The 27,560-nt window shown below is 41.8% G+C and overlaps 1 protein-coding gene across 3 annotated transcripts in view; it reads left to right on the plus strand.

Annotated features, from left to right (window-relative positions):
• The first annotated feature begins 1,069 nt into the window (after nucleotides 1–1,069).
• AKAP7 (A-kinase anchoring protein 7) overlaps nucleotides 1,070–27,560 on the plus strand; it is a 142,413-nt gene continuing 115,922 nt past the window's right edge. For 2 of the 3 annotated variants that reach the window (XM_060239409.1, XM_060239417.1), the window contains exons 1-4: nucleotides 1,070–1,934; nucleotides 14,652–14,789; nucleotides 20,765–20,904; nucleotides 27,287–27,423. In XM_060239409.1, coding sequence (XP_060095392.1) covers nucleotides 1,685–1,934; nucleotides 14,652–14,789; nucleotides 20,765–20,904; nucleotides 27,287–27,423 — 665 coding nt within the window. In that variant the 5' untranslated portion in view covers nucleotides 1,070–1,684. The remainder of the gene's footprint in view (nucleotides 1,935–14,651; nucleotides 14,790–20,764; nucleotides 20,905–27,286; nucleotides 27,424–27,560) is intronic. The other variant, XM_060239427.1, reaches the window with a different exon arrangement.

The following is a 27,560-nucleotide window of genomic DNA, read 5'->3' on the forward strand; positions in this document are numbered from 1 at the left end:
ACCACCCCGGTGCCTGATCTAGGTGAAACAACCCCTGAGCTGGAGGAAGTGGAAGAGCCTGCAGCTACACCAGTGCCAGCACCAGCAGAACAGACGGGACCACCCTCAGCGCCAGAGACCACGGAGGACCCCGTCCAGCCGACAGAATCCCCCTCAGCACCAGGACCTCTGCCAGGAACGCCTGGCACAGAAACCGCGTCGCCGCCAGCTCCCGGGGTCAGGCGGTCGATCTGAAGGCACTGCAAGCCCGCTTACCTTAAAAACTAAGTTCATTAGGGCTTGTGAACTAAGGGGGGAGGGATGTTATGTATGTGGACTCAAGAGAAGACTTTGGATATTCCCGCCGGACTCATTGGAGCCAGGCGGACTGAGCTTGGGAACAAGGGGCTGCAGGATCCAAATCCCTGCAGCCCTAGACCAATCACAAGCCCCCACCGGTTTGAATGACCCAATGATGTGTTAGTGCGGGAATCCAGAGATGTATATAAGTTGGGCCGGTAGGCCCCATCCTCAGTCTTGTACTTTTACTATGTGATTCCTATTAAAGAGCTTGTTATCACTTACTTCGAGACTCTGCCATGCATAGAACCCACTATATTATAGCTTACTTTCGGCATGATCACAAAGGGGCAGCAGTGTTAGTCTATTACAGCAAAATAAGATGAATGTCCAAGGACATTTTAAAGACTAACAACATTTATTTCAAGAGCTCACATTGAAATAGCTGCTAGTCTTGAAGGTGCCACTGTACTTTGGGTTTATCTTGCTTACTCCCAAGCAAGTACTCTTAAGATTGTTTCTTCAGCTAATGCTCAGCCATACAAGATATTCCACCCAGACGGAAAACTAGGGGCCAAGCGCAAAGGTTCTACTTAGTCTACACACATGGATTCTCTTTTGGGAATGGAACTGTAGTTGCACCTGTGTGAAGTGGTACAACTCAGACACAGGTTTGCTGCCTGGACTAGAACTCCCTGAAGCCATCTAGGAGTCTCTAGGGACATGTCTGTTCTTCACACTTGGTGTTTGCTGCTACAAACGCAACAGCTGTGGTGACTTGTACGGTGCTTTTAGTAGGTTCCAAATAAGGTTGGAAACCACCCAGGTACATTTGGGTGAATTATGGAAGAAATATGGGATATAATATAATAAATTTAAACCCAACAGCTGAAGAGGGAATCCTTAGACATTTATGCGGAGAAAACTGTCAGCTTGGCTCTCCATCGCGACGCCAAAGGGAAGGAGGGGGTCAGTGTTTTTAGGCAGGATAATTGTGCCTCTGCTTGTTTTCCCAGAGAAGCCCACGCCAATCAGACCTGCAGATGCAAAAAGCGAGCAGTCTCACATTGTGGGCGTTAACGGGTTAACAAAACGAATGCATCTGGTCTCCTGTAGCCAGCGTTGCCTACAAACTGCGGGCGCCGATTCTCCAGTCCTGTTGAACTGGATTTATGACCAAATCTATGGCTCTCCGAGTAAAACCGCAGCCCAGGAATCGAAGTCTCCCACCCCAGCGCTTATCACGAGCGGCCTTCGCTGCGTGGCATGCTGGGACTCGTAGTTTTCCCACTCTGCTTTCTCAGAGCGTGCGTTATCTTTCTGTCGAGTGTTCGTCAGTTTTCTTTGACCCCTCTGCCTCCCCGTAGCCTCCGACTTCTGTCTTGGATACAGAGGTCGCTGGGCCATGGTACTCCGGTTGTTCCGAACTCTCCGCTTCCTCTCCGGCACAGCTGCGGCGCCTACTCGCAGGATCGCCCTTCGCTCCTTGGCGGCGTGCGGACTGGGCGGCGTAAGGGCCACCATGGCAGTGCAAGAGTCCGCTAACCCCGCGATGGACTCCCAGCGGTTGGGAGAGAAGGCGGCGGCAGCCGGGCAAGAACCTGGAGGAAGCGGAGGACTTTCTTCCGAGACCAGCCAGTTACAGCAACAGACCGGTGAGCAGAAGGCAAAAACTCTGACCGTCATCATTGTCTCTCGCGCCGGAAATGGGGAGGAGCGTCCAGTAGCCACGAGGGGAGGGGGTGAAAGCTTCAATTTTGGTCCAGCTGTGTTGGAACTTAATTCTAAGAAGTGATTGGGTGGGATACAAATTTTCCTTGAGGATAAACATTTCTCTCTCGCCTGTTTTAGCGGTGGTTCCTGCCGCCATGCATAACGTTCCATAGCTAAACTGTTTCTGGTTATGTAATGCATTTAGCCAGGGGTCGTTTTGTAGAAAAATAGGTGGTAGAGCTCATTAGGATAACTCATTGGCGTATGCCACCCCCCCCCCCCCAGCCAAAAACAACCCGACACAAAAAAGGAGAGCCCTGGAGATCCAGCCAGCCCAAGCAGGCCTCACTCACCTGGGGCTCTCCTTGTCCTCCCCTCCCCCCCACCACCACAGTCAAAAGGTCAGGAAGCCATCCGCCATCAAAATCACATAAAAAAGGCTGGCATGGGTTTCTCCAAGAGTTAATGAAGGCTGCTGGGGGTGTGGCAAAGCTGGCTGGCTGCCTGCTCTTCTAATCCAGGGATTGTTATGCAGCTGCACTTACTATTCATTGGACAAGGTAGGTGGGGAGGAGGAGGGGGAACCCTCAGAAAGGTTCAGGAGCTGTGCTCCTGTGAGCTCCTGCTGAATTCAAGGCCTGCATTTATCCCATTTATTTCTAGGAGCTGAAGATAACAAACCTTGTTTCTCCATTTTATTCTCAACAACGCAGTGAGGTGCAATAGCAAAATGTCATGTGGAACCTTGAGGACTACCGAATTAAGTGTGGCAAGTAACTCAGTTCTCAATAGCACAGGAGTCTGATTTGGAGTGGGGCCATGGCATTTTAGGAGAAAGGATTTTAATTCCTTCATGCCATTTTTCTCTACCGGAAGTAGGCACTGGGTGTCTGATTGCCACATTGGGAGTTGCATGTGTACTGCTAAGGGCAGCAGTGCTTCCCCAGGCCATATTAGATCAGGAAGATAAAGGGCAAAGCCCTTTGTCTTCGTGTGCTGACCCCTTGAATTGCAGCAAAGGTATGAGTATCAGAATGGGGAACCCAACACAATCTGTGAAAACACAATGTGTAGATAATCCCTTGGTAAGACTGGAAACTGACTCTTTCTAGTCTGGTACTAGCCACTACAGTACAGTGGGTCTTGCCATTCTTGGTAAAACGTGCATGCATGTTAAAAAATAATGCACTTAGATTTATATTAAGTAAGGTTTTTACCGTGCTCAAGATGATAGCTGTAAGAGCAGTACTAGACAGATAGAATACATCTGTCTTTTCTACACACACACACACACATTTTCTATATTATACTGGATATAAACAGATCACTTTGATATGGAAAACAGCGAGTTGTACAACCTAGCACTAATTGTAGTTGTTGGGCAGGAGATTCAGGACAAACAAAAGGAAGTACTTAAGTCAGCAAGTAATTAAGTTGTGGAAATTGCTGTTAGTGGATGTAGTGAAAGCACAGGTGACTTTAAAGGGAGATTAGACAGATAATGTGGAGGATGGGTCCATCAGTGGCTAAGTGTCATGGTGGCTAAAGCTCTACTTCCATAGGTAGTAAACTTCTGAATACCAGCACTAGCAGCAGAAGGCCTTGCCTCTATCTCCTGTTTGTTGACCCTCCTTGGCAACTGGTTGGCCACTGTATGACACAGGATGATGCACCACTGGGACTTCTTATATTCTTAGCAATGTTTCACATTAGGGTTTGTAGAATCTTTTGGGCTCAATTGCTGTGTTCTACTGGAGAAAGTTTTGCTTCCAGATGTTTCGTTCTCAGCTGCGGAGAACATCCTCAGTGGCGGTGCAGCCGGAGCAGGCGCTTTGACCTTCTTGGCTGCTGTGCATTGAGTGGGGCCAGGGCTGCTGGAGAGCTGCTATTTCTAGGCTGGAGGGGGTGTGATGAAAGGGCAGGGTATTTTGTAGACTCCCAACAAGAAATTAGAAGAGCCCTCCATCTCAAGAGACCATCCACACCAAATCCCGAGCCACACACAAATGTGGGTACAGCCTTCCTGCCCTACATAAAATCTGTCACCGACCGCATTGGCAAAATTCTCAAACACCACAATGTTGACACAGTCTTCAAGTCCACACAACAGATCCGCCACATGCTGCACTCGGCCAAAGATATGAGAGATTCACTTTCAACCCCTGGAGTCTACAAAATACCCTGCTCCTGTGGTGCAGTCTACATTGGCACTACCCAACGCAGTATCAACACCTGTCTCACCGAACACACGAGACACTGTCGCTTGTTTCAGCCAGAAAAATCAGCTGTAGCTGAACATGCACTTCAAGAAGGAGACCACGTCATCCACTTTGAAAGAACTGAAGTCCTTTCTACGGTCTCACATTATCATACTCGCCTGAACAGAGAAGCTATTGAGATTTACAAACACCAGCACAATTTTAACAGAAAGGAAGAAGGCATTGTCATCCACCAATCTTGGTACCCAGCTCTGCAAAACACCCTACAGACTATAAATTGCAGAAAGTCTCAGAACAACCAGCAAATTCCACAGAACAATCAGCACAGTCAACAACCATCTTCCTTATCTTCACACCCCTTCCAACCCTCCCAGCAATTAACACAGAACAATGGTCACATTCAACAGCCAGTTTCCTTATCACTACCCTTCCAGGAAGCCCCACCAAACAATGGGCACATCCACAAACCAATTGCCCTTTCATCACACCCCCTCCAGCCTAGAAATAGCAGCTCTCCAGCAGCCCTGGCCCCACTCAATGCACAGCAGCCAAGAAGGTCAGAGCGCCTGCTCCGGCTGCAACGCCACTGAGGATGTTCTCTGCAACTGAGAACGAAACATCTGGAAGGAAAACTTTCTCCAGTAGAACACGGCACTTGAGCCCAAAAGATTCTACAAACCCTAATGATGTTACCAGCCGTGAAAACCTGAAATCTTTGATAATGTTTCACATTGTTTGGCATGAGTGATTTGGTAGATGAAGTGCAGAACTCAGACATGACATAGTGCCGTCCACTGGATTTACAATCTGTTTTTGCCACCTTACACATTCTTATAGAATAGAAAAAGGAGTATTAAATTTATTTTTATTTATTATGATATATTAAAAACATATATGTTCCATCCCTTAACGCATTATTCCAGGCAGAAGTGCTGTGGAACAATGGTTGAGATGAGAAGCTGTACTAAACATGGATTGACAAAATGTGCTGAATTCAGTTCATGCTACAATGACCTTTGGTAAGAAAGAAAACCATTACCCTTCAGTTATATATACGTAATTGGCATGGAAAAATTAGTAAAGGCCCTTCCAGGCTGCTGTATTCTACTCTACATTTAAAATGGCACTTCAGTGTTCAGGTAACCTAATTTCTGGTAGTTTAATTTTACATAAATAATAATTTTTCACATTTGGGTGTCCTTTTTCCAGTATACTCAAAATGATAGTTCTCCCATTGTATCATCATACAACCCTGTGAAGTATGCTAGGATAAGGCAATCTTTTCCAGTTAATTCTGTGGTTTTTTTTCTCCATCACTCTGGCCATCATACCACAGTGGCTCAAACTATGAGTTACTGACTTTTCCTTCCTTTGGTGAAATAGCTCCCCCCTCTCCCTGGAGAAAATGCTTTCAACCTTTGTTCTTTCTGAGATGAGCTTTTGTCCATGAATTATTTGTGGGAGTTGAATTTTCCTTTTCTTCACATTAAGGCTCTTCAGACAATGCTGTTTCTATTTAGCTGGCTGTTATAGTTGCCTGCTGTTCAGAAACTGCCAACAACTGCCTCAGTAACAAAATATTTTAAAGCTATTTAATTTAGAAAAGTAGGCTGCAAATGTGGGTTATATTTGCATCTGCCATCTCAAACTGCAGTAGTTGAGAACATAAGAAAACCCCTGCAGGATCAGACCAGTGGTCCATTTAGTCTAGCATCCTGTCTCACACAGTGGCTGACCAACCAGTTCCCCTGGAGGGCCAACAACAGGGCCTTCCCCTGATGTTGCCTCCTGGAACTGAGATTCAGAGGTTGACTGCCCCTGAATGTGGATGCTTCCCTCAGTCACCATGGCTAGTAGCCACTGAGACCTATTCTTCATGGACCAAACTAATCCTCTTTTTAAAGTTGTATTTTTCTGGCAGCAAATTTCACATTTTAATCACAATCTGTGGAAATAAGTATTTCCTTTTGTCCATCTGGAACCTAATTGAGCAGTGATGTATGTCATGTTGGTATATATGGCTACACCAAAATGAGCAGAACTGATTTACTCCCCACTATACTTGCAATGCAGACAGTACAGAACAGCAGAACTCTACTGCTGAAGTTACTACTAAGTAGAGTCCTAGTGGGGTAGTGTACAAAGCTACACTACTAAAGTTTGTGAGGCTAGTGTAATTGTAGTCATGGAGTCAGCTGCTCTGGTTCTTTCTAGCAGTTTCCTTTGGAAATACTACACAATATTACCTGAAAGCTGAGCTTGCTGGCAAAGCCAATACACATTTCTGCGTTTGGCTCAAGTGTATTTAGAAATAAATCATGTTTCCACTGTTTGATGTTTGATATCTAGAATTGTATAAACATATATAAATATTGTCTATGATTAATTGCTTTTATTTTGTTGATGTTAAATAGTACTAATGGTGGTAAAAACATAACCTTAAAGTATAGATTTTCTATTCTTTGTCTCCATTATTAACCAAAAGGGAGACTGCATCCAAGAAATGAGAAGGCAGTTGAGGCCGGGAAAGACAGCCACGAAGGAGCTAGAAAAGATCCTTAAGTGTAAGGAAGTGGTGTTGGTGATCAAGGACAAGATAATGTAGTATTCCCCATTATCAGAGCTTTTTGGTAGTAAAAGACCAACAGGAACTCATTTGCATATTAAACCACATCCCCTGACATCACCATTGTTTCACAAGGGGCTTTTTTTGTGGGAAAAGCCCAGCAGGAACTCATTTGCATATTAGGCCACACCCCCTGCCACCAAGCCAATTGGAACTGCGTTCGTGCTCAAAAAAGCCCTGCCCATTACGATGTACAGGTGTGAAAGTTGGATAGTGATGAAAGATGGTGGGAAGAAAGTTGGTTCCTTTGAAACGTGGTGTTGGAGGAGAGTTTTATAGATACCATGGACTGCCAAAAAGACAAATCAGTGGACTCTAAATCAGATCAAGCCTGAACTCTTCTTAGAAGTTAAAAAAGATCAAACTGAGGCTACTATTTTGATCACATTATGAAAAGACAAGAGTCACCAGAAAAGACAATAATAGTAGAAGGCAGCAGAAAAAGAGGAAGACCCAACATGAGATGAATTGACTCAGTCAAGTAAACCAAGACCCTCAGCGAGACCCAAGAAAGGCTGTTAACAATAGGATTTTTTGGAGGTCATTAATTCAGAGTCACTGCATATAACACAAAGTATACCCTAGTTTCCACACAGTCCAACTCAAAACATACCCTTAATTGTGAGAAGGGTAAGAACATAAGAGAAGCCATGTTGGATCAGGCCAATGGCCCATCCAGTCCAACACTTTGTGTCACACAGTGGCCAATATATGTGTGTGTGTATACACACACACACACATACATACTTCGGTTAATAGCCACTGATGGACTTCTGCTCCATATTTTTATCCAATCCCTTCTTAAAGCTGGCTATGCTTGCAGCCGCCACCACCTCCTGTGGCAGTTAATTCCACATGTTAATCACCCTTTGGGTGAAGAAGTACTTCCTTTTATCCGTTTTAACCTGTCTGCTCAGCAATTTCATTGAATGCCCATGACTTTTTGCATTGTGAGAAATGGAGAAAAGTACTTCTTTCTCTACTTTCTCCATCCCATGCATAATCTTGTAAACCTCTATCATGTCATCCTGCAGTCGATGTTTCTCCAAGCTAAAGAACCCCAAGTGTTTTAACCTTTCTTCATAAGGAAAGTGTTCCAACCCTTTAATCATTCTAGTTGCCCTTTTCTGTACTTTTTCCAGTGCTATAATATCCTTTTTGAGATGCGGTGACCAGAATTGTACACAGTATTCCAAATGAGACCGCACCATTGATTTATATAGGGGCATTATGATACTGGCTGATTTGTTTTCAATTTCCTTCCTAATAACTCCCAGCATGGCGTTGGCCTTTTTTATTGCAGTCGCACACTGTCTTGATATTTTCAGTGAGTTATCTACCACAACCCCAAGATCTCTCTCTTGGTCAGTCTCTGCCAGTTTATAGCCCGTCAACTTGTATTTGTAGCTGGGATTCTTGGCCCCAATGTGCATTACTTTGCACTTGGCCATTGAACCTCATCTGCCACGTTGACGCCCACTCACCCAGCCTCAACAGATCCCTTTGGAGTGCCTTACAATCCCCTCTGATTCTCACCACCCTGAACAATTTAGTGTCATCTGCCGACTTGGCCACTTCACTGCTTACTCCCAACTCCAAATCATTAATGAACAAGTTAAAGAGCATGGGACCCAGTACTGAGCCCTGCGGCACCCCACTGCTTACCGTCCTCCACTGCAAAGACTGCCCATTTATACTCACTCTCTGCTTCCTATTAATTAGCCAGTTTTTGATCCACAAGAGGACCTGTCCTTTTACTCCATGACTCTCAAGCTTTCTAAAGAGCCTTTGATGAGGAACTTAATCAAAAGCTTTCTGGAAGTCAAGGTAAACAACATCTATTGGGTCCCCTTGGTCCACATGTTTGTTCACCCCCTCAAAAAACTGTAACAGGTTAGTGAGGCAAGATCTTCCCTTACAGAACCCATGCTGAGTCTTTCCCAATAACTCGTGTTCATCAATGTGTCTACTCATTCTGTCCTTGATAATGGTTTCTACCAACTTTCCCGGTATTGAAGTCAGACTAACTGGCCTGTAGTTTCCCGGATCTCCTCTGGAACCCTTTTTAAAGATGGGGGTGACATTTGCTACCTTCGACAGGCCTTTGAGATCTAACCTAATTTGGGAGAGAACTGCCACTCTACACCATTACAGAGTACCATGATCACCATTTACATTTACATTTACGTTAAATTATATCATAGTGATACAGCACCAAAAATGCAATGGAATGTTTTAATGTTTAAGTGTTTTAAATATTTTTAAATTGTAGTTTTTATTGGTTAAATTGTAAAAACGTATGTTGTTAGCCGCCCTGAGTCCACTTGCGGAGAGGGCGGGATAGAAAAATACCTTCCAGTATTACCTTCAGGAACGGAGGCAGATTTCAATGAAAGATTACATATTTTTGTCAGGAGATCCAGAAGTTCACCTTTGAATTCTTTCAGAACCCTTGGATATATGCCATCCGGACCTGGTAACTTATTAGTTTTTAATTCGTCAATCAGTTGTAGGACCTCCTCTCTTGTCACCTCAATCTGACTCAGGTCTTTCAACACCCCTTCCAAAATTAGTGGTTCTGGAGCAGGCAGACACTTCTCATCTTCCACAGTGAAGACGGAGGCAAAAAATACATTCAGCTTCTCAGCCATTTCCCTATCCTCCTTCAGTAATCCTTTGACCCCTTGGTCATCCAATAGCCCCACTGCCTCCCTGGCTGGTTTTCTGCTTCTAATATATTTGAAGAAATGTTTATTGTTGGTCTTTATGTTCTTTGCAATATGCTCCTCATAGTCCCTTTTTGCCTGCCTGATCACAGTCTTGCATTTGATTTGCCACAGCCTGTGTTCCCTTTTATTAATCTCACTTGGACTAGCTTTCCACCGCATAAAGGAGTCCTTCTTACCTTTTACAGCTTCCATTACTTTGTTTGTTAACCATGCAGGCCTTTTCTTATACCTGTTTTTGCCTTTCCTAACTTATAGTATATATTTTATCTAAGCTTCTAGGACTGTAGTTTTAAATAGCCTCCAAGCTTCCCCAAGGGTTTTGACTGTATTTACCTTTCCTTTCAGTTTCCTCTTCACATGCCTCCTCATCTCAGAGAATTTACCCCTTTTAAAGTTAAACATGGTTGTGTTGGTCTTTTGGGGCAACTCCCTATTTATACAAATGGTGAAATGAATAACATTATGGTCACTGCTCCCAAGCGGTGTGATCACTTTTACATCTCTCACCAAGTTTTGTGCATTACTTAGGACCAAATCCAGGATCGCCCGACCCCTGGTAGGTTCTGTGACCATCTGCTGCATAGCACAGTCATTGAGAGCATCTAGAAACTCAATCTCTTTCTCTTGACCTGAACACATATTGACCCAATCAATCTGCAGGTAGTTAAAATCACCTATTACAACACAGTTTTTACGTTTAGCCACTATCTTTAATCCTTCCATCATATTATAATCATCCTCTATCTTTTGTGTTTTAACAATTTATTGATAACATATGGTTACAAAACTTAATTATAAATTTTCTGTACTAACCCATATGATATTTCAGTCCCCCCTCCCTCCCATGTTTGACTTCCCCAAAGTTATATATTTAAGTTCAATTCTAAAGGTACCACTAACTAATCAAAGTTCAATATATTTTTTTCCCCTCATCAGTACTAAAAAATTGTCCAATGTCTTTTTACATTCCACTCTTTCTCCATATATCCTTTAAATTTCTTCCACTCCTTATTGAATATATCTAGATCATAGTCAGAGTTCTAGTTAATTTGTCCATCTCACTCCACGATAAAACTTTCATAATACAGTCCCATTTCTCTGGTATTTTTTCTTGTTTCCACAGCTGCGCATACAATGTCCCAGCAGCTGAGAGCAAGTACCAAATTAATGTCCTGTCTTCCTTTGGAAATTTTTCTAATTGTAATCCAAGCAAGAAAGTCTCTGCAGTTTTTTTAAAGTCATAACCCCAAATTTTGGAGATTTCTTGTTGTATCATCATCCAGAATTCTTTCGCTTTTTCACAAGTCCACCACATGTGAAAAAAAGAACCTTCATGTTTTTTACATTTCCAACATCTATCCGACATTTTCTTATTACATTTTTGTTTTTTAATCCAATGAAATGTTGTTGTTCTTTTCTGTGGTGATCATCCTCTATCTTTTGATTTGGTGGACGATAAACTCCCATAGTTAAATTTTCTTTTGGGCCCTCTATTTCGACCCAATGCTTTTCTAGAAGGGAATCTAATTCTCTGACCTAATCTAATTCTAAAGGAAAGGGTAAATAACTAGGAAGCAATTTTTAGAAGTAGAAATTAATTCTATGCATTGTGTGCAGAAATAATTTTTCTTTAATTCCTTGTGGCTTTCTGCTAGGAATAGTGCTTAGAGTTAAACCATTAATGTACCAAAACCATAATGGAATGAATTTGAATGGCTTCAAATTATAGGCCAGTGAATAAAACAAATTACATACTGAAGTCGCTTTTTTCTGATCTACGAAACATTGCACATGGATTTGGTAACCTGCAGCCAAGCCCAACACTATGACTCACTTGTTTATCTCATCTGCTGGATAATTTCCCTTGAGATAATCCCTGCTTCACTTGTTACTGCAAACCATTATGTTCACTATTTGCCTGGTTCTTTGGATGTTGATGAATTAATGTGTTATGTTTATTTTGTGGCACAAGCAGGGTATTTACTTTATTTCCATCAGGGAACAGGGCTATTTTGTCATCAGTTTATAAATAGTTTTTAAAAAAATAATCCTGAGATACACCCTGGATATAAATCACAGGGTGGTCACTCAACAATTGCCTTTTGTTCCTAGTGCCCAGCAATTTCACACATTATGCTGAACCAGCTTGGGTTTGACAGTGAGGGTATGCTCACAGTGAATATGTGGTGTGCTCAAACAATAAAACCTAAGAAGCCGATTGAAACCATGGCTCAGACTATTCCTATATAGCCAAAGGGCTCTTTTTTCCCTGCATAGTAAGTAATAATGTGTGATACTATGCCGAAGCCGGGAAGAATGAGAATATACACTTCTGGGTGGCCAAAGAATCAAAATAGATGCTGATATAGTACTGGATCTCCTCCTCCTGCAGGATCGAAGAAGGTGGTATTCAGATTCCGGTCTGTTAAGAGTATTGTGATTCCGGCTGCAAGTACTGGCAGGGCTAGAAGTAGTAGTACTGCAGTGATTAATACGGATCATACAAATAGTGGGGTGTTGTATTGCGAGAGTGATGGGGGTTTTATATTCACGCAGGTGGTAATAAAGTTAATGGCCCCTAAAATTGATGATGCGCCAGCAAGGTGTAAGGAGAAGATGACTAGGTCTACCGATGGGCCTGCGTAGAGAGCTGTGACACTCTTCAGCAAGTGTACCTATGCGACATGTGTGTTTGAAAATTTGTTTGCATTTGAACTTTACATTTTTATGTGTGCATTTTGAAAGAATTAGGTGTTAAGTGATTCTCTTACGTGCAAGAAATGGGAGAGGGTTTTGCACAGCTATTTTGCATGCGTGGAACATTATGCCTGATGCTGTTCCCATTCTGTGGATATTCAGATATGGATGGTCTGTGACTGGATCCAGATTAGTTAGGATTGTTTCAGCATGTACAAGTGCCATAAGCAGAAATCTGTGCAGGTTTTCTAACAACAAGGGCAGACAGCTAGATCTGGGTTTTTTTCCTCCCCGCTGTTTGCTAAAGGATCCCATGAGACTTGTATGTGTGGTGTGGTGGTCCTGCAGATGCAGTTCTCCCACTGTCTCATGAAGGGCAGGATCAGGGAAACTAGCGTTAATGTAATGCTCAGTGATAATAACATAAATCCCACATTTCTTTTCAATCACTTAACTGTAATAGTTTCTGCACAGTCTCCAGGATCAAATGACAAGTACCTTGTTGTTCCTTTGCCAGTTTGCACTTAATCAGGTGACTTACTTATCTCCCTTAACACTAGAGCTGAGGTATCTAAGAAATATTATAGAAGTACTTACAATCTGAAACAAGTGTTTTTTTGCACTGCATTTATTGTCAGTGGTTTCTTTGCATATATGTTGTCAAATTCCCCTACCCCCTTGGGTTAGATTTGGAATACCTTTACTTGCCAGTGGAAATCTTAAAATCTGTCATTTAGTAGTAATGAGATATTTTCTTATATGCTGAAAGTTTGGTATGAGCCTTCTTCAGGTACACAAATGTAATTGGCTTGAGCTTTTCCCCATGAGATTTAGTTGGTGGCTTATGTTAACAATAATATGCTTTTGAAAGTACTGAAGGGTATTTTTTTCCCCCTTTCCTTTAACCCCCCCCCCCCCCCAAACTGCACAATTCATTTTAGGTGTAACATGACAGATAACTCTGATGTGTAATTAGTTCTCAAATTAATCCATAAAGCTGAAGTAAAATTAATTCTACAGATAATTAGCAGTGCTGATCCTTTTATTCTCTTGTTGCCTGGATTTCCTGCTATGAATACAAAACTTGAAAGTGGGAAATAAATCTGATTTTTAAAAATACTTACTAAAAAAGCTAAATACCAATTTGTGCCAGGTCACTGATAGATGAAGCCTTGAGAAATGCAATAGAAGCAAATACTTCAGAAACTGCCAATTTTCAGGATTAGTTTTTAAAAGCTAATTAGTTTTCTTTAATGATCTTAAAAGAACTGCCATTTAAAAATTCTTTAAATTTTTCAATGTAAAAAGGAAATTCTTCACAACTGTACTGGTATAGACTTTCTGAACCAAACAATTCTGGCAAATATGCTAAAAATATAGCTGCCGTTATTTCAGCTGTGATTCTCAGGGTACTTTTCTGAAAGTAAGCCCTACTGAATAACATGGGACTTGGTAGACTTGCTTAGGATTGCTCCTTTTTGACCAATAACTTTCTTTTACAGTTTGCTGAAAAACTTCAGAATACCTTACAGTTTGTTAATCTAGTAAGGTTTTATCTGTGGAATGTTCAAGCTAGGGGTGGACAAACTTGCTTAATGTAAGAGCCACATGGAATAAAGTCAGATGTTTGAGAGCTGCAAGACATGATTGTCAGGGAGGGAGGGAAAAGTGGAAAGAAAGCAATTTTAACTTTAAATGCATTCTCCAAGCTGCCAGCTGGCTTGGCTTGGCCAAGTGATTTAAAGAGAGAAATGCTTTCTCCAAACTGGCAGATGGGGCGGCGAGGGCTTCTAGAGCGACACAATATGTGTGAAAGAGCCACATGTGACTCCTGAGCAACAGTTAGGCCACCCCTGGTTCAAGCAGTCCATTTATTTTCTGAATGTTACAATTTAGAAATTATCTGATAATTGACATAATTTTTAAAGAAGTTACTTTTGATTACAGTCACATTACTCAGAGGGCTCCCAAATTAATTCAAAAACCCTATCTCCATTTGGCTTTCTAAGTTGGTTCTTCTTGTGCATAGAGCAATTGGGGTGGAGGCTGCACTTGTGCAGAGCTTTGAAAATCAGAGCATAGGCTGCATTACTCTAAACTCCAGAAATAAGATCCCCTGTCAAATGGTGAGGTCAGCATTATTCCTGTTTTTCAAATGGGAAACCAAAGTACAGTGAAGTGGCTGTTGAACGAAATACATTGAAAGCTAAAAATACAATGTAAAACTGCAGCCTGGAGGAACAAACAATTGCTTTGTGCAACTTTCTGCTGTTGTGCTTGAAGAATTGCCTTGTAGGCGAGCTGTGAGTCTGGAACGGCATTTTATAGGTGATGATTTCATCAGCCCTGAAATCTAAGACCTAATTCATTGTTCTAAATGTATTCCAGATGGATGGCATAGGATGGAGCGGAAGAAAAAGCAAAGGAAGAAACAAAAAAAGGAGTTGTGCAATCTTGATGATTCTATACATAGTTTGATGATGGAAATGCCGTTTGCCAGAGCAGATATTGAGACTGAATTGGGCGGTAAGTGTAGATCTCAAACAGGAGCTGTCAAGTTCCTTCTGGTTTGGATTCCATCGGAGAAGTAAATAAGCTGTTTGTGAGTTTCCTGTATTGTACAGGGGGTTGAACTAGATGATCCTGGAGATCCCTTCCAACTCTATAATTCTATGAAGAGTGGTCCAGAGATGGACCTAAGGAATAAAGCCACAACCCCAGTAAAGATAATATAATCCAAAATAATAGATAATTACAGAATGACTTCTGGTAGTTCAGCACACAGACTAGGATTTTTATAATGATTTCACATTTGCCATTTAAACAGCTTTTGGCCATGGTCACACTCACCATTAAATCCATCCCTAACCTGTTGCTATTATACCCCGCAGCTTTTTTACATCCTGCCTATGTGTTTTGTGTCACAGCAGAAGAAATGCCCACCTGGTGGGTGCATCTTCAAAAGGGGAAAAATCGCAGCAGAAGAAATGCCCACCTGGTGGGTGCATCGTCAAAAGAGGAAAAAATCCACAGACTATGGTTGAAATTGACAAGTAGTGTCAGTTTTACTCAGACTGCAGAGGGAAGCTAGTGAGGGAAGTAGGAGTACTGTGGTGAGCAGATAATGCAAAAAGTGGTTTCTATGCTGTCAGATGGTCATCAACATGATGGAACTGCATCGGAGTCTTATCACAGGACAGTATGAACCAGCAGCTTGGGCAAGCAGGTGGGGAAATGTCTCCCAAATGGAGAGGAGCTGTGGCTTAGCGGTATAGTTATTTGTTTTGTGTTCACAAGGTCTCAGGTTCAGTCTCCAGATAAAAAAAGAATAGGTAGTAGATGATGTGAAAGGACTTCCCTGTGAGACTCTGAAGAGCCACTGCCAGTCATGGTAGGTGATGCTGACATGGACAGACCAATGGTATGACTCACTGTAGGGCAGCTTCATGTGTTTATATGAGCAAGAAAAGCAGTAATGGTCAGTATTTAAAGCAAGAGCAGTATAACTGTGAATGACAGTAATATGCATTAACTATCTTCCCTGTGCTGAGAGGAATCTCAAAGTTCAGATCTCAGAGTTCAAATCCTCGAAAAAGTGGAGATGTTATAAGTGGGTCATTGATGGTAAAGAGATAGAACAGGTCAAATACTACAAATATTTAGGCATTTACTTCCAATATAATGTGACATGGTCCACCCACTGCAAGTATGCAGCAAAGATAGCTAACACCAGTGCTTCAGCTATAACACATTTCTTCTATAACAGAGGCAACCAATTTGTGCCAGCTGCTATAAGAATTTTTAAGACCAAAGCGACCCCACAATTACTGTACAGCAGGGGTTCCCAAACCCCGGGTTGCGGACCGGTACCAGTCCGTGGCCTGTTTGCAACCAGTCCACAACTCCCTGCTCTCTGACACCACCCCTCTGCTGCTGCCACCACCTGCCCTCGCAGCGCCACAACACGCTGCTCCATCACCACCACCCCCAGCATGACAAGGCTCGGCTCGCCTGCCAGGGCCCATCCCCTCCCTTCCTTTCCCCAGCGCCATGCCATGCTCCACCCCCCTCCCCACCTGCGCAATCAGAGGAGGCTCAGAGGCCCTACCTGCTTCGACAGGGCCTGACCTGATTCGACGTTGTTTGAAGAGCAGGCTGGAGGAGGAGGAGTTTCACCCCTCCCTCACTTCCTTCAGCATGCTGTTCAAATAACTTCCAATCAGGCTGGCCTTGCTGAAGCGGCCCAAGCCTCCTCACGGTGTCCCTCTGATCCTGCAGGGGAGGGAGGGGCTGGCGATGGGGCTTGGCTCTACCTGCTGCAGTGGTGGAGCCCTTTTGGGATGGGGTTGGTTCCTGCTGCCACTGGCCTGCCGGGGCTGAGTGAGCTCCATTTTCCCTGACGATCAGGTGATGGGGGTGAGGCCTTCACAAAGCTCTGAGCAGCTCCCTTCGAGACATTGTAATAGACCTGGGGTGGGGAAGGGAGGGAGGAGGCGGGGGCAAACTCGGCATGGCATGGGGGGAGGGGGGAAGGCAAACGGCTAGTTTGCCCTCCCGCCTCCTCCTCCTCCCTCCCTTCCCCATCCCAGGTTAATTACAATGTCCAGAAGGGCGCCGGAAGGCAACCTTGTTCACTTTATTTTCCACTCCCCCCTCTCTTTTTGTCAGTCTGTCTTCCTTCCTTCCTTCCTTCCTTCCTTCCTTCCTTCCTTCCTTCCTTCCTTCCTTCCTTCCTTCCTTCCTTCCTTCCTTCCTTCCTTCCTCCCTCCCTCCCTCCCTCCCTCCCTCCCTCCCTCCCTCCTTCCCTCCTTCCCTCCCTCCCTCCCTTTCAGTCTTTTCCCCTATCTTCCTTCCTTCTCTCTCTCTTTTTCTCTCTTTCTGTCAGTCAGTATTTTCCCCTGTCTTTTCTTTCTGTCTGCCTGTCTCTCTCTGTCATTCTTTCCCCCTCTCTCCTTCCTGCCTGCCTGCCATTTCATGTTTTCCCAGACTGAGAGCATTTTATATTTTTATTTTTCTGCTGTGTGATCCTTGTGCTTTTTCTTTGTTTTATTTTAAAAATTGCATTGCAAAATCCCACTATTCTCCTACCTTTTAGAAACAAAATACTGCAAGAGTTTTAAGCATGTTTGTACATCATTTTCTGTCTCCACCCCCAAAGTCTGCTGGTTCCAACCCCAAATTTTAGTGGGCCACAAAGGAGAAGTGTAAAAATAACCGGGCCGCGGGGGAAGAAAGTTTGGTAAACCCTACTGTACGACATTCCAATCCGGTTTAAGTCTGTGCTATTGAATGTGCCCAATCCAAATTCCTGAACATGCCAAAATGTGTTTCATATGCAGTTATCTGCTTAGAAACTGGCCAGTCCTTAATGGAAACCAGTGCATGGCTTATGACATTCAAATTCTGGCTATGCCTACACTATAGTTTTGAACCTGGGAGCTTTATATATCAAATGCTTTCTGAGTCCAATGTGTCAAATTGGTCAGCATACATAGAGAATAAAATTAAAGTGATGGGCCTGTGTATAGAATCACTGTCCATGCTTACGTTTACTGCTGCATTCCAACAGATCAAAAACAGGATGTTAGACATTGAGCGCCAGAAGGTAAAGAGTCTGGTTACTTCTGTAAAATTCTGTGAATGTCTAACGTTTACCTTTTGTGCAACCAATTGTCATGATCAGTGTAGCAATCCTATAATGCAGGCTGCAGAACGTATATTGCAAGATAGGCAAGAAAATACTTTTTCATAAAAGCACTGGGTTCCATTGCTTGGGGAGCTCACTAAGAAAATTCTCAAAAGGGGGAAATAGGAAGCTATTCAGTGTCACATGGCACCTAAGCATTATAAGAATTTACTGGGTTTTAGCCAGAACTAGAATGGAGGAAGATTGGCTGGTTGTGACAGACATTGGTGCCAATTATTAGTTGATACCAAGAGTGCTCTTATTGTTTGTCACAGAAAAAATTAGTTTAACATTTACAGCTGTTGGCCCTAGGGCTTTTTTTTGTAGCAGGAATTCCTTTGCATATTGGGCCACACACCCATGATGTAGACAATCCTCCAAGAATTTACAGGGCTCTTATTGCAGGGCGTACTGTAAGCTTGGAGGATTAGCTACATCAGCAATGTGTGGCCCAATATGCAAAGGAGTTCCTGTTACAAAAAAAGCTCTGGTTGTCTCCTTTATCAGAATTTCTTTAAAAAGTTAATCTAGGGCACACAGTGTTGTAAACCTTAGATTTTTTTAAACATGAATTTTTAAAAGTTCCTTAGGACCTGAAAAGTAGTCCTGCAGAGTATGATCTATATATCATGTAGAACTGGATGTATGTGAGGGGGTAGGGAGAATTGCCACTAATTCTGAGCTAGTATGAATATATGGAAAAAATAGTATTTATTTATATTTATATTCTTGATTTATAACCTGTTCTTCCCTCAAGGACTCAGGGCAGGTGACAAGTATACAAGTTAAAATTACGGTAATACGTAGAATAAAATAACGGTCTAAAAACAGGCTTTAATTCTACAGATGGCAGCATCCAATTTTAACTACTCTCCCATTGTATTCCTCAGTTGGCATAGACAGATGACAATTCAGCAAGTCATTTGCAACAGGACTATTGCAGCAGGGAGGCCAGATATTGATGAATGCCCACCACCTCAGTCAAAGGCCTGGTGGAACAACTCTGTCTTACAGGCCCTGCAGAACTGCAACAGTCCAGATCTCTAGTGGGAGCTTGTTCCATCACATAGAGGCCAGGAGAGAAAATGCCCTGGCCCGGGCTGAGGCTAGGTGGATGTCTTTCAGGTCGGGGATTACCAGCAGATGTTGATCCTAGAGCGAAAAGCTCTCCAGGGGTATATGGGAAGAAGTAGTCTTGCAGATATGCTGACCCGGGTCGTTCAGGGCTTTGAAGGTCAAAACCAAAACCTTGAACCACCAGATCCAGTTCTCAGTTGGTAGCCAGTGCAGATGGTACAGCACCTGCATACTGCATACAAACACTTCATAGATAGGCCCCTCCTACCATTATTAGCCCAGCTCTCTTTTTACCTGCTCATGGATGATGTGAATTGAACTGAATTAGATCTTAAATATCATTGAGCAGGCTAAGAAGTTATCGCCACCTTGGTGTTCTATATTGTTACATACGCTGTTTTATATTGAGGAATTTTTATATTCTTGTATTTTGTTTCTTGTATATATTGTATTTTATTTCTGTTGTAACCCACCCTGACTGTGCCTTCGTGGGATGGGTGGGATAAAAATTCCATAAGATAAATAAATAAAATATAGACACTGCAGCAAGCAGGCACTCCGCCACATTCTGCACTAGCTGAAGTTTCTGGGTCAGATTCTAGGGCAAGTTTGCATAGAGCGAATTGCAGTAATCCAATCTGGAAGTGACCATTGCATGGATCACTGTGGCCAGGTCCTGAATGGAAAGGTAGGGAATCAGTTGTTTCAGCTGCTGAAGATAGTAAAAGGCAGACCTGGCCACCACAGTGATCTGGGTCACCATGGAAAGTGAGGCATCCAGAATCACCCCAGGGTTCTGTACCTTTGGTGCCAGTGACAGTAGTGCCCCACCAAAGGTCAGGAGCCTTATTCCCATATCCATCCCACCTCGGACCAGACACATGATGAGATACAGTTTCAGCCAGCTCTGTTGTAACCATCCATCACAGCCTCCAGCATACTGCCTAGATTTTCCAGGGCCATCCATCAACAGATAGAGCTGGATGTCATCGACATATTGATGGCACCCCAACTCATGCCTCCGTACTATCTGGGCAAGGGGGAGCATGTAGATGTCAGTTTCAATTTCAGACCTTTAATGGCATAACATAAGATACATAGAAAGATTGCATGTAGATGTTAAACAACATGGGTGACAAGAGTGCTGCCTGTGGCACTCCACATTCTAGTGGGTACTGTTGGGAGATCATGTCACCAATCACCACCCTCTGTTCCTGACCTCAGAGGAAGGAGGAAAACCAGTGTTAGCGAGGTGGGAGGTGATAAGATCATAATCATAATAAGTAAGGCATAAGGTATAATAAAAGACAATTAAAATTGAGTTAATATGTCCAATGTTAATGTTAAGAACTGGTTATTTGCTGTGGAATACAAGATGTTTCCCCTGTAAGAGTTTCAGGAGAGTCCCAGTCCATCTACCAAGATCTTTCTCTAACTTTCTATAAGCTCTTGACCAGTCAGATTTCTCTTTATTCCCCCCACCATTTTCTTTAAATGACCCAGCTGCTGTTAATATCCTCTGCTCCTGAACCGTATTCAGTTCTCATAGGGCAATCGGTTTTGCCTTCAGGTTAATTTAAAAAGTCATCATTTCTGCATGTGGGAAATCCCGAGTAGGTAGATACCCCTTCCTTGTGTGTGGGTGGTTTGCTGCTTCCATCAGCTGCATGGGGAACAGTCATTTAAGGGTATAAATATAGTATAAAACTGGTCAGTGTGTCTTTTCTTTTTCACCCAGGCAACGATTCAGCTAAATCAAATGTTAAGAGAAAAAGAACTACAGGAATGGAGAATGAAGGAGAGAATCTAATAAAGAAAAAAAAGAAAAAACAAGATCGACCAAATTATTTCATCTCTCTTCCAATTACAAATCCAAAGGTGAAAGGTTTTTTTTAACCTGGGGAAAATGCCTTGAGTGCAATAAAATCAAAGTTTAGCCATTAACTCAATAATTTTTGCTATTTTTATAGGAACTCTGTTGATTTAAGAATGTTTAGAAATGTTTTCCCAATTTTAATTGCAAAAAATATCCAAGATTACTTTAACAGGAAGAGAAGGATTTGGGGCAAACAATAATCGACCCAGCATAGTCTTTCTGCTTCTGCTCAGTCATGTTAAGTCCTTTCTCTTCTATGAAATGGGAAGGCTTTTAAGGGAAGGAACAAAGGTAATTGAGAAATCATGTGCTTAGAAACATGATATTTGAAATGTGGACTGTACTGTTCTGCTATCATGGATGGTCTTTCCTAAATTTGTATTCATATTTAAGTTACACTACAGTAATTTTTTTCTTGTAAAACAACGGCCCATATGTGACAAGTCCTGATCAGTGCATACATGGGCATCTGCAGCCACAGAGTTTAATTATGGGGACAATTCAGTTACTTCCCTGTGCACAGAGTGTTGAGCGTGCAGGAAGGGAGCCATTCATATATGAATCCTGAGAGCACATAAAACTCTCCACTGGTGGGAAGAGGGGGTTGGGAAAGGTCTTGACCACCTCAACTTTTTGTTTTTTTAAACGTCTTCTGTGTCATAATGGAAACTGTTTCTGCCAACCTGCCAATAATTAGAAGTAGCTCCCTGGGTATTGTGTGAGAGTTCCTGTTTGAAGAAAAAGAATTAAAAACTTCAGTGCATATGCATGGTCCTTGCCTTCCACATGTGTGCAAGACTGCCAACAGCCACCTTGCCCCCCCCCCCCCATATGACCATGCTTCAAATCAATATCATAATAAAACAAATCACTTAGCTAGCTGTTTCCATGCATCTATAATAATAAGGAGCCTGTAAGGAACCCCACTGGGACTCCTCATAAGCCAAAGTAACCCCTCAGAATTTTCCTGAGCACATCTTAGCCTTTTCTCTCACTGAAAAAAGTAGGCAGCAGGTGTTGAGGTCGCCTTCTCTACCCAGAACAGAGGCTCTGGTCCACTCCTCTTTGTGAGAAGCGTCTTAACTCACCATGTTCCAACTCTGGAAGTCAAATTGGCCGTCAGCTTCATGATGTTCCAGAGTAAAAAATGAAAGGAATTGGAATATCTTGGCCCAGACTATCTCCAGACCCACCCCCCGCACACATGTTATTTGCAGAAAAGCTAAACTACATGTTAAATTGTCAGACTAGGATCTGGGAAACCAAGTCTTCACTCTGACATGGAAGCTTTCTGGGTGACCTTGGCTCTGTCTCGGCTTAACTTCACAGGGTTGTTTTAAGAATAAAATGGAGGAGAGGAGAAAAATTAGAAATAGGGATAAATGAGTGTCAGATCATGAAAGGAAGAAAGCAAAATGGAGAAGGAGAAAAATCTGGAAAAGAGAGAAATGTAGGAAAAGACAACAGAACTTTGGGGGTTTTATTTTGCTATTATACACTAACAGGGCTGCTCCTTTACAGAATTTGGCTGTGCAGGAGCTGGATGGAACTAAAGGAAAACAAGCAAACCATAGGTTGATGTAGATAATGACCTTGTTAGAAGTCTGCATCCTGGCAAGGACTGTAGCTCATCCTGGCTGGTCTTGCCTTGCTCCAGTGGTAGCTTGCCTATGGGTTTAGCAGGATCTGATCACCAAATGATTTCCCTCAGCCTCCTAGTAAACTCTGCTAAAAGACACTGAGTGCTGTCCTCTGCCTTCCTTGTGCCTCTAGTGGTTGCAGTCAGAACTACATTAGGAAAAAAAACATTTTTAAAATGCATTCTATGAATGCTACAGAACACTGGCTTCAGGGGCCCTCTAGCTGACTTGGGCTCCTCAAATTTTGTCTCCACCCCATCCCCAGTCCCTCCCTCTCAGCAGCCCTGCATATCTGCATTAGAAGATACTTTGGATTTTGCTTTATGTTCTTTTAACAATATTTCTCAATTTTCTATAACTTTCTTGTATAGATATCAAATAGAATTTGATTTCTGAAGTGTATTAAATTATTTCTTTTGATTGTAATGTCTGACAAATAAATTGAATAAGATTTGATTTACTAAATGTACTTTAGGAAATTTCTCCTTTAAACAACATTCATCATAATAATAATACATTAGCTATAGTTGATTGCATTTGCAGTGATGCTATAGTTTAATTTTCCATGTAGCAATTTTCTTGCTTTGTTTCTTCAGAGCCAAAATGGCTGAGTACAATTAAAAAGGAAGCATTTTCCGGTGGCTAGAAAAATGAAGCTAAATTTAATAGCCTTAACAAAGCAGACCTCATGAAAATTATGTTTATGCAATGATTAGATTTATTTAGTAAGGCCACAGTAGAAAACTGAGCAAATAAATAAGTTACATTAATGTGCATGTGCATATTGTCATCTCACAATATCAGGAATTGTAACTCACAACCCCCAGCTTTAAGAATCTCAGCTGTGTGTTATAGCTAAAAAGGCCAACAATCTCCTACAGCCAATACACTTTGTCTATTATGCATCTGTCATATATAATTAAGAGGAAATGCTGTGGCTCCATGGTAGAGTATCTGCCCTACATACACAAGGTCCCCAGTGTCAGTCTTTAGCATTTCCAAACAAAGGATCACAAGCAGCAGGTTTTGGGGAAGACCTTTTCTGCCTGAGAGACTAGAGGGTAGCTGCCAGTCAAAGCAGACAACATTGAGTTGGATGGACCAGTGATCTCACTAATATAAAGCAGACTATTTCTCTGATCCCAGACAAAACATTCCTTTGTGTTTCCTCATTTATGGAACTAAGATTGCTCAGAGGGTGGGCAGGAGGGTTTCTTACTGATACCTTCTATGCTCAGGAATACCTTCATAGAAAGCGTGCCAGGTATCTTCTGTAGTTTTACCATAAAGCAAGTCTCAGTTTCAACTGACTTTTAAAAGATCGGGTTTTTTGTTTGGTCTGTGCAGAACTTTTAGAGAGGTTTTCCAGGGGTTTTTTTTTTGTATAATTCCCTGAATATTTTTAATAGATGTTGGGTGCATGTATTTATATATAATGTAATTAAAATATGTGAACTAAGTTATTCTAATGTCATTTCAACCTGGTTTCTGTAAAAAACTGAAATGATCAAGTATTCATTTGTATTTTTAAAGACAAATGGAAGAGAAATGGAGGTCTGTATGTAATCAGCAGCTGTACGTGAATTTAAATATACAAGAGGCATAGCTCTGCTTGCAAAGTTTATAGTTCTGTCGGGGTTTTAATGTTTGTTTCTTTAAGGGAAAAAATGGCCTGTGGTCTTTTTTCTAAATGCCAGTGCAGTTTATGCCCTGGGGCCTTTGAAGATGCCCACTTTCTTTCTGATAAATTCTGTGGATAAAACCAATCAATTTTTAAAATATGTTTAACTACAGGTTCCTCACAAGCAGGGGTGGAATTCTAGCAGGAGCTCCTTTGCATATTTGGCCACACACCCCTGATGTCGCCAATCCTCCAAGAGCTTACATGGCTCTTTTTTGTAAGCTCTTGGAGGATTGGCTACATCAGGGGTGTGTGGCCAAATATGCAAAGGGACTTCTGCTAGAATTCCACCCCTGCTCAGAAATAACATTTTAACAAATGGCTTGAAACATTACAAACAGAAGGGGCCAAGCAAATGTGCAGTTTATGTAAGACTGATAGAAGTAAGAAAAGAAAGCAATTAAAGCAACTGTCATTATTTAATTTAGTCAGTTTTAATCAATAAATTACATTCTAAAGAAAGTCTGCATTGCTTTGGTGTTTAAAGTACACATATTGAGCTATATACAAAAGGAAAGGGAAACATTTCTCTGTATAGACTTGTCCCTAATTTTTAATTAGCAGGATATTTTATTTAGCACTGTAATTTCTCAGATCTTGAAGTACTAGGTTGAAACACTAGGGAAAGTTTTTCTTTCTCCATTTTTGAGTTATATGTTATTAACTAAAAGGTTTTAAAATCACAACCTGTTATAAAGAGGGCAGCTTGAAGGTTGAGATAGGCAAACATAAGAAAATGTTTGTTACCCACAAACAATAAGAAAAGCCTTGCTGGATTAGACCATTGATCCATCTAGTCCAGGATCCTGTCTCACACAGTGGCCGACCAGTTCCTCTGGATGGCCAACAGCAGGCATAGAGACTTTCCCCTGATGTTGCTTCCTGGCTCTGGGATTCAGGGCCCTCAGTTACCATGGCTAGTAGCCACTGACAGATTTGTCACCCCAGAGTCGGAAATGACTGCACAGGGGACTACTTTTACCTTTTTTACTTGGGTGCTGATATTCACACCATTGGTAAAAGTTGTAAAAGGAGGGCAAATAGTGCATCCCGGGACCATTTTAGATTATGGAGGGGAAGCTTTATTCCCCTGCTCCTTTTGGTCCTTGTCCAAATCAGGCCTGCAGATGCCGGTAAGCAACTTTTTAAAAGCACTAGGCTCTCTTGACACAGAACTCCCAGCATGTTGGCTGGTTAGACCCTTAGCTGCTTTCAGAGTTCCGTTCCTTGAGAAGTATATTCAGTCCCCCAAAGGGGATTTAAATGGTTTTGTTTTCCCATTTCCTTTATTTAATTTATAAGGTCACATTCTTCTGCATCTCTGGGGAATCTCCCAAATAAGTATACGCCGCCTCCTTTTTGGTCAGTGGCTTGTTTTTGTTGCTTCATCATCTGTATGGAGGCCTGCCAGTTTGATAGGAAAAAGTAATGTATTGATTAATCAGGGAAATGTTGGAAGTGTTGGCAAATAGGGCTGATAGAACTGATTCCTAGGATTGGTGGGACCTGGAGAACTCACAGACTTACAGCTGATCTCCAGGCATCAGAGATTTGTTCTGCTACATGGCTACTTTGGAAGGCTACTTTGGAAGGTGACCACTATGGCATTACATTACCAATGAGGTTCCTCCCCTCCCCAAACCCCTCAGACTCCACCTCCTAAATCTCCAGGTATTTTCTCAAGTCTGAGTTGTCAACCCTGCATGATGCCCCAAAGTATGAAAACTAGTAACTCTCTGTTAAATAACTGAGTGTCGATAATTATGCTTTAACTAGCACATGTATAAAAGACCAATTGACTATATCTGTATGAAAAATACAGTCGCTCAAACAGCATTGGCTGAAAATGCTTCCTTTTGCTCTGGGAAGAGCACAGCATTTGCTATTTTTCTCTCTCTGCTCTGAAAGAAGTAACTCCTGTATCCAGGTCAGACCAATATGTTATATAACCCAGCGTACTACTCTTCTCTCTGCATTCCCTCCTCCCTTCTGTGTTTCTTGAGGATTTTTCCTTTATAACATGTTATAACAAATAAATATTTTCCTCTCATTGGGACTGTTCTATTTCCATTTTTTTCCTGATCAGAGCCTTGATGGAGTTACTGTGAATTTTTTATGCAACAGTGTTTGTTAGCCTGTCTGAAAATTTCATGGTTCAGGTATTAACACACCAAGAACTCAAACTCTTTGCATTCTTTATGTTTCTGTGGCATAAAACATAGTTAAATTCAAATTTGTATTCAACAAGGACTGTCGTTCTTTATTATATCTAAGCTACCATTGGTGGCTCTTGAGTTGAAGATTACAATATGTAACTTCTTTGGTTCTGATGAATATTTTTACATTTATTTACCCTGGTTTATGGGATAACTCCTGTATTGCTTTTGTTTTGAAAATGCCAATAAAACAAACTTTGCTGTCTGTTAGGTTCTTAAAATGTAGACCTGTTTCTTCAAACAATTTATGCCACTTAGACTGACACAGAACATATTTCTTAGTAAAAAATTTTTCTACAAGAGGGATAACAATCATTCATTTTCTCCAGTGAAGATTCTCTTCCTTTAGTATTTGCTACTATGATTTTTTATTTATAAGGGAATATTAATCAACATGGCCAAGATTACTTATTTTCATGCCCTTTGCATTAACTTCATTTGTAGGCTAATGTTTGTGAAAGCATATTACCAGGCAAGAATGGCATGCATTTGACATGCTTCTGGGAATGAGCCATTATTGAGCTATGACTGCACAAGATGTCCCTTTATACACTAATTACTCATTAATTCCCAGTGATTTCATGTTTACTGAAGCAGTCTAAAAACTTCATCAGAGAAATGATAACATGCTTGTGCATTTGAACAAGTCTGAAAGGAAATTCAGTCCAATGGGAAGTCATGTTTGAAATAAAATGGAATTTGTGCAAGAACTTGCATTGCATTGTTGCCCAACTTCCTTATACTTCAGTAGGACTTACAACAAATGAAACATGCTCTTGTATTTTCTTTCTTTTGTTGTGCATTGCAGTAATTTTTTAAAAATTCCCCCTTCCCTGTTCTTTTCCAGATCATGGGTGATATTAAAGCTCTTCAGGATACAATAATAAAAAAGGATTGCAGGCTTTCCAAAGCGATGGTTCGATATGGCTCTTTGCATGTCACTCTCTTAGTGGTGTATTTGTCCAGCGAAGAAGCAGTTGACAAGTAAGCCTTTCACTTTGAAATCATACGATGTTTTAAAATCACTTAATTTTTTGTGGAACTTTGGAGAAGAAACACCTTGGCTTTGAATATATCATCAGTGGTATTATTGACTTCTGTTAGAAGTGTTGCATGCTAGA

Source organism: Heteronotia binoei, chromosome 1 (genome assembly GCF_032191835.1).
Source record: "Heteronotia binoei isolate CCM8104 ecotype False Entrance Well chromosome 1, APGP_CSIRO_Hbin_v1, whole genome shotgun sequence".
NCBI lineage: Eukaryota > Metazoa > Chordata > Lepidosauria > Squamata > Gekkonidae > Heteronotia > Heteronotia binoei.